The sequence below is a fragment of the Ictidomys tridecemlineatus genome, chromosome 9, assembly GCF_052094955.1.
Source record: "Ictidomys tridecemlineatus isolate mIctTri1 chromosome 9, mIctTri1.hap1, whole genome shotgun sequence".
Classification (NCBI taxonomy): domain Eukaryota; kingdom Metazoa; phylum Chordata; class Mammalia; order Rodentia; family Sciuridae; genus Ictidomys; species Ictidomys tridecemlineatus.
This window is the reverse complement of record NC_135485.1, coordinates 27,189,780-27,204,435: the sequence shown is the minus strand read 5'-3', so window position 1 is coordinate 27,204,435 and position 14,656 is coordinate 27,189,780. Positions and strand designations below refer to the sequence as shown.

Genomic DNA, 14,656 nt, shown 5'->3' with positions numbered 1-14,656 from the left:
AATCAAAAGGATTTTATAGAAGTCCTAACATTTCTGCCAAGAATGTGTGAATAATAACTGTAAAGAGTACAGTAATGCAGGACTAGACCTGAGCGCAGGTTCAATGACAGAATCCAGGAGAGCAGTCCTGACTTAGCTGGAGCAGGGACAGTGAGCAGGGAAAGCCACATCAGTTGCCTAGAGTGTTTATTCTTTTCTAGAGCTCTATTCTAGTCCCTTCCTCATCATACCAAGATAACTTTCCTCACCGGTTAATTAGCAGCCTGAATTGCAGCACTGAAAAACATCTACTCAGCCCTGTGCTATACTTTTCTCCTCCTTTTCTCCTCTTCAGTCTCATTAGAAGAGATGGCTTTGTGTTTTCCCACACTGCTCTGCTCACACTGCCTTTCTTTCCTCCCTCGTTAGGATCTTCAGCTCTTCCTGATTCAATCTCTTGAATATTTAGCCATGGTTTTTTCTGCTCCATTATGGAAACGTGCATAAGTCTGATCAGGTTTTATGAAAACTCTCAGTCTGTCCTATGTGTTCCATTCTGTGTCTTTACTTTTCAAAGATGAGGTACTTTCCAGATCACATGGTAACCTGCACACGTTTTCTTTATTCTTTTAATTTCTTTGCTTTCCTTCAGCATCCTATAATTCACCTTTATTTCCTCTTTATTCCAATAAATATGTTTTGGCCATATATTCCAATGTGTTTTACTTCTCGGTTTCTGTGTTGCCCCACTAACTTCATTGTCTTCTCTGCAGTATTCCAGACCTTTGTCCAACATGCTTTTCTGATCTCCATCCTCCCCCAGCCTCCACAGTACCTTCTGTCTCAGTGTGTGCGTACTGCCTGCTGGTCATCCTTTCTCAGGCTGCTTCTCCTCTTCACACCCCTATAGTATATTTATTCTCTTTGGTTACATCCTCAATTCTCTTTCACTTGGGAGCTCCTGTGTGATTATTATTATTATTTTTTTTTTGGTTGAATTCATCACTCACCTATAGGCAGATGATTCTCATTCTGTTGGACACCAAACTCATACTTATTTACCTAAGTGAATCTCTACTTAGATTTGCCAAAAACACCTCAGCAACAACACAACAAAATTTGAGCCCATATTGCTGCTCCAGCCCCTTGCCTAAAGCTGCACATTTTCATAAATTGCCTGTATGGGTATGAAGCAGTACTGTCTGCCCTGCACTCAAACCTAAGAAGCCCTCGACTCTTCTGCTTTTCTTAAAGCTCACCCTTGCCCACCAGTTTTATCTTCATGGTATCTCTAAATCTATCCTGTCCATTTTGCTTCTCCTCCTGCTGCCTCAATTTAGATCTTATCCTTTCTTGGCTCAGCTTTTCTAGCAGTCCCTTTTAACTCTGTATTTTCTTTTTTTCGGTACTGCCTTTAGGTAGTTCTTAAAAATGCAAATCAATGCAGATATCTATCTATCATGGGAATTCTAGGGCTTTGTGTTCTAAAAAGATTTCACCTTCAAGAAAGGAGGAAAAGAACCTCTCAACAAGAGAGAGGAATGAACTTTCACTACTCATAAGAAAAAGGGTCCTTAACATCAAGCTCAAGGTCATGTAATTTTTTTCGTTTTCAGCTTAGCATCTGATATGTAAGTTGACACCAGTTAGACTATAAAGCCTAATTGAATTGACGATAATAGAATGCTGGGCTGTTACACTCTTCCAGGTGTGATCGTAGAATGAAGAATCCATATTTCTAAATACTTTATTATTAGAGATGTAGCTTTTAAAAACATTATTAGGAATAATGTCTGTATTCACATATATAGGATTCAAACAGCCTCATTTAAACAGGTCTTCAGTGATTTCTAGCTAATTACCAAGTGTGTGTATGTGTGCATGTGCATGTGTGTGTATACACACAGAGAAACACATATACATGCATGCATACATATTCTTTTAATAATATAGTTTTATATTAATGCGGTCAGTGATGAAGATGATTGCCATTATCTTTGTTGTATCATCTTCATTGTGTTTGGTTATGATCTGTGTATAAGTACGACGACTACTCTTAGTGCTGTTGGCATATAAGAAAGTAAGTGCTGGTTGGTTTTGATATGTACACACACACTTAGGTGTGGAAACTTATACTCATTTTTGGGAAAACAAAATAAAATCATGTGCAAACTAAAGTAGAAATTGAAATGTTGTTGACTTCAGGAGAACATAGATCTTTGGGACCAAAAGACTCCAAGGTTAGAAGTCTAAAAATGGATGCCAGCATTTGGAGCAACGAGCTCATTGAGGTAAGTCCTGCATAACTGGTGGTGAGCAGAGACTGGGGAAGACATAGATAGGCAATGCCTGGTGTGAATTTCTTTATAGCCTCTTTGATGAAGTTCTGGCTTTATAAAAATGGCTTATGCTTATAGCCTGTTTGAGAGTTGTAAGACTTTCAGAAATCTTCCTAAATGAGATAGTTATTTTATAAGTAAAAAGTAGGAAGAGCTTTAATGGTAGTGAAAGGGACAAATCTCTCTTTTATATCAGCATGGTAAAATATGAAAAAAGTGAATAAAGACATTTGGCAAAATGTCCTCACCTTGGCCGGGCTCTGCCACTGACTGTGGTGCAATCTAGCCTGCTGTCCCTTCTCTCCACTTTCTGCTCCTCCTCCACAACTGCTCACAAAGGATGGCATTAGCCCACCTGCTCCGTCCTAGTGTGAGTTTCAAAGAATAAACTGACTTTTGCAGCAGTGTGTGTTGCCTGCAGTTTCTTTTCAAGCTGACGTTTTGCCATTATTCAGAGCAGGAAGGCAGGTTTTAAAAATAGAGTATCTGCTTTCACACTTCATCTTCTTGAAAGAGTGGAGTCTTGCGTGTGTTCCCTTGTATTTCATACTAAGTCGTGCTTTAATTTATAATCTGAGTCCAATTTTTTTGCAGATTCAAATACATTTTATGAACTGATATGTTTTATTTATTTATTTTTTGACTTAAGCTTTTTATCATCATTGGAAACAAAAGAGCAAATGACTTTTGGGCTGGTAACCTTCAAAAGGATGAGGAATTGCACATGGACTCACCAGTGGAAAAGAGAAAAAACTTTATTACTCAAAAATACAAAGAAGGGAAATTCAGAAAGACTCTCTTGGCATCTCTAACCAAAGAAGAATTAAATAAGGTATTCAGTAAATCCTAACAATGGATATGGTGTTCATTGCTTTTTTGAACACAGGACAAGCTTCTTGATAAAAAAAAAAAAATCTTGTACTATTTGATGCGATTATGGTTTTATTTACGTTTATTTTGTGAGAATGTTTCTCCACTGTTTTACTTGAAGATTCATTACCAAGAGGGGAGGGACATTTCTTCCATGACTGTTTCCACTTAACTCAAATCTTCCCCAGAATCTTTAAACTTTGACAGCTCTTTCTGTTTTTCAGACAGAGATTATGACATACTTTTATGCTGGGGGTACTAGGTTTTGAACCCAGACCACTGTACCATTGAGCTACATTTTTAGCTCATTTTATTTTTTATTTTGAGACAGGATCTCACTTAGTAGCTGTGACTGGCCTTGAACTTTTGATCCTCATGCTTCAGTTTCCCCGGTTGCTGGGTTTAAGGATGTGCGCTTCTGTGCCTAGCTGTGCTATACTTTTTATCTTGCTATTGTATCACTGATCACTTTTTTAAATATTTACTTTTTTAGTTGTAGTTGGACAGAATATCTTTATTTATTTATTTTTATGTGTTGCGGAGGATCAAACCCAGGGCCTCAAATTTGCTAGGTGAGCGCACTACTGCTGAGCCACAACCACAGTCCCCATCACTCAACTTTTAATTTCCAGCTCTGATTTGCTCAGTGCCATTGGTTTGGAGTCTTGTTTGCTGTGGCCTAGGGATTCTGTATGCTTTCATGCTGATTTCGTGCTACTCATTTGGTCTTTTGGTGAAAATATGAAGGCAGAGGGCTTTGTTAAGTAGCTCCTACCCCTTCTTAGGTTCTAAATTGCTGCTTCATCTCTTATGTGTTAGGAGACTTTGCTGTGTAAAGGCATTTACAGGATATACCTTTATATACCTGTTTTCATAAGTGTTCAGATGATCATTCCATGGTATTCACTTCTCTACTATTTCTAATGGTAATGCTTGTTGGGTAAGGATCTTAGGGGTAAGTATCATATGCTATACATTTACAAAATAAAGACCATTGTCCACATATAAAAGGTTAGCTATACAAATTGACTTTTGCTATTATTCTATTGATTCAATATTCCTAAAGCAAGTTGTTTTTTGTGTATCTTTGGTATTAGTAAAGTGAGTTCATGAACTAATTTTAAAGTAAGAGCTCATAAAGAATGAAAGATGTTCCCAGGGTGGTGATGCACACTACCACCCCGCATACCACTCAGGAGGCTGAAGCAGGAGGATAGCAAGTTTGAGACCCATCTTAGAAATTTAGTGAGGCTCTAAGGACTTAGTGAGACCCTTTCTCAATATAAAACATTAAGAAAGGGCTTGGGGGGGAATAAAAGATCTGGGGAGTGCTGGAGTTGTAGCCTAGCACATGTGAGGCACTGGGTTCGATCCTGAGCACCACATAAAAAATGAACAAATAAAATAAAGGTATTGTGTCCATTTATAACTAAAAATATTTAAAAAGGGGTCGGTCAGGTGGGGGCTGGGAGTACAGCTCAGTGGTTAAGTGACCCTGAGTTCAATCCTTGGTACCAAAAAAAAAAAAAAAAAAAAAGCAAGTAATGAAAGATTCAACATGGATTCCTGAGGTGGGCCCAAACCTGGGAGATTGGACAAGAGGTTTGGAACTGAATAGTTAGATGTAGGTTTTTATGAATATTTGATATTGCTTTTCATAGTGTCTTCATGGGTGCTAATTAGACTATTGCAATAACTGAACATTACACTGGACATTCATGGAATAATAAGGCATCATAAGCCTAGTATTGTATTTAATCTAATTCTGTATGCCAGAGTTCTACAACATAAAGTGTAAATTATGAGTTTTGTAAGGTAATTGGTGAGTTTGGAGAACAAAGACTTTCCTTCCCCCCATTCTTTTCTCTCCTTAAATGGTAATGTGAATCTTGTCAGTCAGTTATAGTTGACATACTCAAGTGAGAAGTTGCCGTGAATTAACACACTAGTATTGGTTTTGAGTGAGGGCTAGCAACTATATTCCTCTTAAATATTTTTAGGGAAGTTTACCTATTGGAACTTACCTCTACAATGGATTCTTTTTTTTTTTTAAAGAGAGAATGAGAGAGGAGAGAGAGTGAGAGAGAGAGAATTTTTAATATTTATTTTTTAGTTCTCGGCGGACACAACATCTTTGTTGGTATGTGGTGCTGAGGATCGAACCTGGGCCGCACGCATGCCAGGCGAGCGCGCTACCACTTGAGCCACATCCCCAGCCCCATACAATGGATTCTTAATGAGTGCCATTTTAGTGTGAGTGAATAATTTTAAAACAATTACGTTATTGGTTATTTATTGTGCACTTGCAAATTGGTGAGTACTCTGGTGCTGGGGATATGTTTGTGTCAACAAATAGATGTGCTGCTTTTATTTATGGGAATGGCAGTCAAATAGGGGAAAGTGTCCATAAACAGCTAGATTCTAATAAATACACAATAAATACACAGTGTGCTCTGAAGGGAAAGACTGGCAAGAGAGGAAATGTGACTAAGTGGAGGAGGCATAGAGGCTGTCAGAGGAGAAAGGGTGATAGCCATTGTTTCTTTCCTGTGCCTTTTTGCAGGAAAGAAGAAAGTAAGACCCAGAGAGACAGGCCTTGCTCAAGGACACCTAGCAAATTAATACAAAATTGAGTGTAAGAGTTCAGGCTTTCTGATCCTAATGGGAGGGGAGTTCTAGAGGTCAACTAGACCAGGTTTGAAAAGATAAGTACTTTTTGAATAGTCAACCCTTTGGGCCAGCAACTGTGAATGTGTCTAGAACTTCTTTTCTGTGCACCTACCCTTCTCACGGAGCAGCCGCTGCAACATTGTTCTGAGCTCACATCATGGAGGACAGATCCACAAGTGATCCCTCCAGATGAGCCCATCAGGGAGGAGGTGAAGCTGTGGTTTGAAGCTGTACATTCAGGTGAAATCAGGGTGCCACAGTATGAATATTTGACTGCATGTATAACATGCACCAATAATGTTTCATTGCCTCTTGGTTACTGTTTACTGTTTTTTCTCCTCCTATCCCTTGCCCTCCCACAAAAAGATACTGAATTTGCTTTGCCCTTATCTTTCAAATTCCCAAAGCACAATAATAATTTAAAAATTCTACAGCTTCTAATTAGGCTAGGAAAAATATATTAATAACATCCATATGGTGGAACATTTAGTGGCCACTTCATTATTACATTTGAAAGGTTTTGAATTTTCTTATTGTCAACCACAATAGAATAGGTAGGCATAAAAATGTCTTCCAAAGCAGCTATGATGGATGGGAAGATTTGGAAGGAGAAAATCACAGCAACAGAGGAGCGAACTGAGATGCAGAGGTCTTAAGTTGTAATTTAAATCCATACAAAGCAGGCATTTTGTGCCTATTGCCTAATTCAGAGCTTAGTTATTATTAGCTGCCTCAGGGAACACTGAATAAAATCTTCATCTCATAAATGAATAGTGAGACTTTCATTCATTGTAATAAGTAGCATCATATTTACTTCCCTTAAAAGGTATATTTTCTTTTCATGGCTAGGCTCTGTGTGCTGCTGTAGTGAAACCAGACGTGCTGGAAACGATGGCTTTACTGTTCAGTGGAGCTGATGTCATGTGTGCGACTGGAGACCCCGTACATAGCACCCCCTATCTCCTGGCCAAGAAGGCTGGGCAGAGTCTGCAAATGGAATTTCTCTATCATAACAAATTCTCAGGTTTGTCCCTTACCCTGAATTAACCCACTTTCTTCTGATGCATCCCTTAAAGGATGAAAGCACAAATCTGTTTATTTCTCAACTTAAAAAATAAAAAAATTAGAAGGAAGAAAAATGTAATTACCAAAATATTCTGTTATACCATTTCCAGAAAAAGTTGAGGAAGTGTATTTTTTTTAGTTTCTTTAATCTCATAAATGTGAGATGAAAATAGTTAATCCCACATAATCATTTTCACCAAAATTAAATCCGATTTTTCATATATGAATAACAAGTATGACTTAAGTGCTTATTTGCAAATTTTATGCAAAGTAAAATAAATTGCTCTGCATTTATTCAGGGGTAAATTTGAAGTCATTTTTCTTCTAGCTCAAAACTCATCTAAATATTCATAAACAAAAGGAAGTTATTTGCATTTTGGATTTCCAAGGTATTGTTTCTTTAATTTTTCTAGATTTCCCTCAACATGACATTCATTCCGAGGGTGGGTTAAATCAAGATGCCACCCAGTCCGTGTTCCTCTGTGACTTCTTGTATCAGGCTCCTGCTGCTGCTTCTAAAGTCTCTTCAGAGAAAAAACTGCTTGAAGGTATCTTTTCTGCTCCTCTTAGATTTTGTTACTGGATAAAAGTTTATTCCATTATCAAAACAATTAGGTTTAAATTTTGATTTTTTCCCCTTAAGATGTTAGATTTCATCTTACAGTAGAGAGAGATTTTTAAGGATTTATAAATGCTTCCAGGCACAGATATTATTTCAAGTATTGCAACAGGGACTTACCACTGGTTTGGAATGCAGAGTGAATTCTCAACAGAATTCACTGGTTTCTACCTCATGAGCCATCGAAATCTGTTGCTGATACTCAAACCTTGCCCTTAGGGATCCCCAATTGGTGAGGTAATATAGATAACTTGCCAGTTCTTCCTATGTGTTTGCATTTTTCATTATGGTTTGAATCTCCCTTATCTGAAATACTTGGGACCAAAAGTGTTTTGGATTAGATTCCAGACTTTTTTGGATTTTGGAATAGATCATATCTATAATGAAATATCTGGGCATGGGCTCTAAGTCTAAACTCCATGCCTGAAGGTAGTTTTATACAATTTATTCGATAATTTTGAGCATGAAACAAAGTTTCATGGAATGGAATTTTCTACTTGAAGCATCATCTCATGCTCAAAAGGTTTTGGACTTTGGATCTTCAGCATAGGCATGCTCAGGTTGGCATGTATTCAGAGTACTGACTGATAGGAGTAGTTAAATTTGTTGTGATTAAAAATATGAGTACGTTTAAGTAAAATAAAACCTAAGCATAGTTTCCAAGAAATTATTGGAATCAATTTGATTTAAAATCATATTCTCAATTTGGGGAATTTGATGAGCAGAGTCACTGGGCATTTGTTCCTTTATCCAGCAACTCCTTGTGCCAGGCTTATGCTAGCCATTGTGAATATAAAGATGAATAAGACACTGGCCTCATGCTGATGCTACGTACATTGGAACTAATTTGAGAAATAGAGTCATAAAAATATGACAACTGTCTTCCCAGAACAAAGAAAGTGCAAGAAGATTAGGCTAAATAGGCCAATTGAAGGTGGGCTTTGATTGGTTCAGCAGCCTAACCATCCCGAGATGGCACAGTTCATCAATTCAAGGAACAACAGGATGAGAAACTCACTTTACAGATACTTGTGCATTTGAAGTTACTACTGCAGTATAAATTCTTTATTGGTTGAGTATTCCCTTTTGGAAATACTTGGGACTAGAAGTGTTTTAGATTTCAGATTTCCGACTTTCTCAGACTTGGGAATATTTGCATTGACTTTCCTGGTTAAGGATCCTTAATCCTAATCTTCACAGTCAGAAATGCTCCAGAGTTCTAAACTTTTTGAGTGTTGCGTAAGTACCCAAAATGTTTCAGATTTTGGAACACTTTTGCATTTCTGATTTTCTACTTTAGGTATGCTTAATTTTATTAAAAAAAAAATTGGAAGTCATATCCAAAGCAGATTCTGTTAGGATTATCTGTACTCAGATTTTCCTGAAGACATTACCTGTCCTATGTGAGCATGCATGGTATCTAAAGCACTGTTGTAGGCACTTTGCATTCATTACAGGTCATCCTCATAGAAAGTCTGGGAGAAGGTTGATGTTATGCCAGTTTTCACATGAAAAACCAAGGAGCTCAGCATGAAGCAGAATTATACACCTGAGTGTGTCATAATTATTATTGTAACATTTTAGCCTTAATCACACACAGTGTGACAGCTAGGGGGTAGTCAGATGGAAGAACATTTTTATCATTTGAATTTAGATGTTTTTGTTTCTTTCAGCAATTGATTTTTTTATTGTTTTCCTTTACTCAGCCTAATCGATAATACATGACAAATTTTACAGAGCCTTTAAAGATCTTCTATTGTTCCTGTCAGTATTTCATCATTAAGTAGTCCAGAACCACCCAGAAAGGTTAAAAGTACTTGGACAACCTGTAGACTTGACTATAACAATTGTTAAAAGAATTGAATATGGCAAATAATATACTTGTCAATAAATTCACATTTCTAGAATGTTACTTCTAAGTACCAGGGGATCTTAGACTTATTCTTCAAATCACTTTATTTATATAAAGATCAAAGAGGGGATTTGAAATACAGTATTTTTTCGTAAAGCTTTGTAACCTACCATAAGCATATAGTATATGCATTATACATGCCAAAGTATATTTATAAGCTTATCAGTTTGTTTTAATATTTTCTCGAAACTTTTTAAATTGACTTGAGGACTACATAGGGTATATTCTCTGTACAGTTGGCCCTCGGTACCTCTGGGGGATTTGTTCCAGAACCTTCATGAATGCTAGGACTGTTCAAACCCCATATATAAAGAGGTAGAGTATTTGTATATAACTTATTTACCTCTTCCCATATATTTTAAATCATCTCTAGATTATTTATAATATCTAATACATGGAAGTGGTATGTAAATAAATATTTTACAGTTTAGGGAATAATGGCAAGGAAAATAGTCTGTACATGTTCAGGACAGATACAATGATCTTTTTAAATATTTTTGGTCCAGAGTTTGTTGAATATGTGCATTTTGCAAACACGTATATGGATGGCGGACTATGTATGTAATTTAGTTAGAGATATTTTCTTATTTGGAACATTTTTTTCTAAATGTAATATGAAAATAAGCTCTTATATTTTAGCTATGTAACAGGTCAGAAGTGGGTTTACTTGAAAGTAATTTCCTGGCAAGGTATTCTTTGATTCTCTTTGTTGATCCAACTTATCAGCCAATTCTATATTTTCAAACTCAAAATAGAACCTCCGTTGACATCACTGAAGCTCATCACCATCCTGTCCTGCCTACACTACATTGCCCTCCATTGTGTCTCCCTCTGTCTTCCCTAGCTTTCTTCCAAACCTTTCCTTGAGAAGCAGATTAGTATCTCCCACAATGGACATTGGATATTGTAATTCAGTTGCTCAAGGACATTCATAAGTTTCCCATGTCAGACTATAACCTTGTTCCTTGCTATGACCTGGAAGACCTTGTCGTACCCATTTTCTCCATCTTCTGGCATGCAGCTCTGTGCTCCCATGCCTGGCCGTGCTCATTTCCTTTATGTTCCTTCCGCTTCATCCATTCCTGTCCCAGCTGCCCCTTTACAATTTTCATTTGTTCTGCAAAAACGCCACTTCCCCATGTGGCTCCTCGCCTTTCAAGGATCAACTCATTGCCACCTATGTAGTGAGATCCCTTGTCACCTCCCTGAAGTGTCCTTCCATTGCCAGCCCTTGTCTTTCATGGGTGCCACACATTTCCTCCATGGCTCTTATCACAGGAAGAAAATCCTGTCTTCAGCTCTTTATGGTGAAACCTTGGCGAGCCATTGGTGTTTCCTGGCTTGCTCAGAATTAGCGATGTTCTAAAACAAGGCTGACACATAGGAATAGCCATGTGATAAATATTTGTTGAATGAATGACCATTTCTTTAGCAAGTCACTAGCTGTGTAAAAGGGCAAGCCATATGTTAATATTTTGTTTTCGATAATACCTGTGGTTTCACAGGGGTATTTCAGTTACCTGAAGACTAGTATGGTCCAACAATGTTGAATAGAAAAATCCCAGAAAGAAACACTACATGTTTTCAATTTTTATTTTAGCATATCATTGTAATGGCTCTATTTTATTGCTAGTCATTATTAATTTCTTAGAGTACTAATTTATAACTTTGGCTTTATCATGGTATGTGTTTGTAGAAAAAGACATATACATAGACTTCAGTGCTAGCTGCAGTTTCAGGCAGCCACTGAGAGTCTTGGATTGTATCTCCACTTCCCATGGATAAGGGGCGACAGCTGAATAAAAAGATACACATTTTGTTCAGGAAGATCTTAAAAGTGAAGAAGAAAAAGTTGAACTATCAAGAAATATGAGAGTTTTGAGTTTAGTTTTTTTGCCTCTCAAGATGCTGCAGTAGTATCATTGCTATCGAACACCAGCTTTATGGAAAAAAATGAGTTATTTGGAAAGATTTAGAGATTAAAGTGTGGTTGTCACCCTTGCCTCTGAAAGGCAAGCACCTGGACGACGCCACTCCATCAGTACTTGTCAAAAAACAGCCGTAAAGCAAAATGATTAGAAATGAAGACAAAGGTCTGGAATAAAACGCATGCGGTCCTTCGGGAACGACAGAGGCTTCAGATTGTCAGTTCAGGTTTGCAGGATTTGAAGTTCTAGCTCCTGGGTATGAAGACAAATCTGTATTTCTTCCTTCTTTGTTTGGCGTTCATGAAAAGAAAGATTGATAGCCCTCGTTAAACTGACGTACAAAGCTGAATAACAGAACCCTGGATTTGTTTTCCATGTTTTTCCTCTCAACCATGTACTCCCCCCTACCTTGGTAACTTGCCTTGACTTGTTTTCAAATTGTTTACTTTTAAAAACAAAATGGTTGGCATTTCTACAAATACAAATAATTTTCATACCATGTGGGAAACACTGAATACAGGATCCTGCATCCAGAATGACCTTAATGAAGTGCAAAATGGTTGCTGCGGCTGCTGCTTCTTTGCCTGACCCTCCTTGTTCCATGGCTTCTCATCTTTCCTAAGTCCTTATGTTTTTCATCATCACCATGCCATCTCCTTCTGCAGTTTGGACTTCCTACAGGTCATTCAGTTAGTACTGAACATATATTCTGTCTCATGTTCCTCCTCATTCCTCCCTTCTTCTTTCCCCCCCGAAATGGATAGAATGTGAAGATGTGATTTCTAGCAGGTAAAGCACTCTGTACTTAAGGAGTCTTAAGTGGGGCACTTCTTGTTGCCATGGCCAGGTTCTAACCCATGAGATAATTATTGACAAGTTCTTAATCTACATTTTTTTGTGTGTATATTTACAGTTTTAATAAGGTTTATTTTATGAACAAACGAATACACACGTATTTTCATTTGAAATAATAATACAATAGTATTCTTATTTTAGTCAACGTTGGTTAGTAAATTTCAGTATGAAATGTAGACTCTGCTATTCTCAGCCACTATAATTACAAACAGTTCCTCAAGTAGGGAATATAAAGATTTTTTAAAAATTGTGATTAAAAAAAAAGTGAAGTGATCAGTGTGGTTTAACAGAAACTGTATTTTAGCCTGTTTATATATATAATTTTGTAGATTAACATTGAGGAGTTTTGAAGATATTTTATGAACAGCGTAGGTCATATAGTTTAAAAATGATTTTCCAAGACCAAAACATATTTATTTAAATGAAAAGGATTCCTATTGTGTGTTTTTAATTTCAGTGGGTTCTGCATACCAACATTTTAGGAAATTTTTCATTAGGAGACAACTTCATAGTTTTGTAAAATAATAATTTTGCCCTACTTACCTCAGATTTATTGTGCACATCTGTATTAGAAGGCATGGCTTCTTCCCTACCTTACTACTTTTTAAAAATGGACATGTATGGTTCAAACCATATAACAGGCACAGGGAGGCATTTTGGGCAGTGGTTAAGAGTGTAGCTTCCAGGAACCAGCTGCTTGGGTTCTGCCCTGGCTCTGAAGCTAAGTATTCTTGTGACCTTGGGAAGGCAGATTAACTCTTTTAGGTGCCTGTGGAAAGGGTAATAGTAACAGGAGGGACTTAATAGAGTTGTTTTGCAGCTGCAGTGAGTCAGTGTGTGCTGAATGAGTAGAACAGTGCGGGGAACGTGGATGTGTTGGGGATGATGATAATACGAGAAGGAGCAAGGAAGTCCTACAAGTAAACAGCTGCTGCTTCTGGCTTCCAGTGGCCTTCAGTTTAGATGTATTGTTCTTTGGGCTACAGTTGACAGCCATGGTGCCTGACTAGAACATGTATCATATCATGTCATAGTAAAACTTAAATAGGTAGCCTCTGGATTCCTTTATCTGTGTTTGGGTAAATCCCACATTAATGCTTTTCATTCATTTCTAATGTAGATATCACCATTGAATGGAAATAATGATCAACACCTCTGACCTGTCCACCCACTTCACTTATACCTCTTCACAACACCTGTCCACCCACCTTCACTTACACCTCAACCTCTAGATGTTTAACAGCTGAGTCCTGAGAGTTATTTATGCTGTGCCCTCCATTTTATTTTGGTGGTGGTCTTTTTGCAACTGATTATCTTCAAGCTCTGCAGCAAAAGGGTTTTCTGCAGGGTATTGACATTGCTCAAAGTCAAGAGTGTCTGTCAAAAAATTGGCCTAAGCAGACCTGTATCATCTAACATAATTTTGCCAAGGATTTTCATTGCTTCTGAAATCAATAGGAATGTCAAGATTTCCTGTTACAGCTCTGTTATTCTAAGTCCTCAAAGATAATACCTGTGCCTGTCTTGTCTGACCTGAGGCCCATTTCACTTATAAAAATAAAGCTAATAAATGGTTATAAAATGGATGTCACAGGACTAAATCTCCTCATGCCCACATTTCTAACTTAAAATGATTTTACACCTTTTAAAAAGAGATCTGTCATTTGTTTCCCATTAGAATTTACATAATTAGGTTCTGCATTCACATTTATTTTATGCATCATTCGTTTGGCACTGTTTGTTTAAGACCTTTGAATGGCTCCCACTTGTCTACTGAGAGAGCCACAAACTCCCGAACACCTGTCATGGAAGGCTCTCTGGGCCTGGCCTCGATATGAACCTGCAGCCTGCAGTCCCCTTTTCTGTTTCCTATCTTCATGTGTAATCTCTTTCTCTGGCCAAATAGGGTTTCAGCTCTTTCCCCTTTCTGTGACTTTCTTCACAGAATATATATATTTTTTTTCTAGTTTAGAAACATGCAGTCTTCGGTCCTAAAGGACTATTCCAAAGGCTGTTTTTTTTTCTGTTTTGTTTTCAGTGAAGTTAGTGCTTGTCACTTTAGTCTGAGGTAGGCTTCCTCCTTGAATGTTGTCACCCCATAAAGGGACCACCTGATTGTTGTTATTCTCAGCCCCTTTCTTCTTTCGAGGGACTGAAGACTGCCAGTGAGGACATGAGGTGGAATTCCTCATCTGAGCCAGTGATTGTGTTGAATTTTGTGTACTTTTTTGTTTTGTTGTTTATATGAAAATTATTCTAGTCATCAGAGTGTCTTGTTTTAAAATTGTTTCATAACCTCCTTTGATTAGTACATTGGTTTTTTGCTTTTTGTACATTTTAGAAATAAACAATGATTATTCATTTTAAAAGTATTGTCATTCAGGATCTTTTTCATAAAGTGGTACATATTGTGAATCAA

At 37.4% G+C, this 14,656-nt stretch overlaps 1 protein-coding gene across 4 annotated transcripts in view; it reads left to right on the top strand.

The window, feature by feature from the left end:
• Positions 1-14,656, top strand: part of Arap2 (ArfGAP with RhoGAP domain, ankyrin repeat and PH domain 2) — a 206,563-nt gene that overhangs the window by 85,495 nt on the left and 106,412 nt on the right. For all 4 annotated transcript variants that reach the window (XM_078021176.1, XM_078021175.1, XM_021722720.3 and 1 more), the window contains exons 12-15: positions 2,185-2,270; positions 2,968-3,150; positions 6,708-6,882; positions 7,337-7,471. In XM_078021176.1, the coding sequence (XP_077877302.1) occupies positions 2,185-2,270; positions 2,968-3,150; positions 6,708-6,882; positions 7,337-7,471 (579 nt within the window). The remainder of the gene's footprint in view (positions 1-2,184; positions 2,271-2,967; positions 3,151-6,707; positions 6,883-7,336; positions 7,472-14,656) is intronic.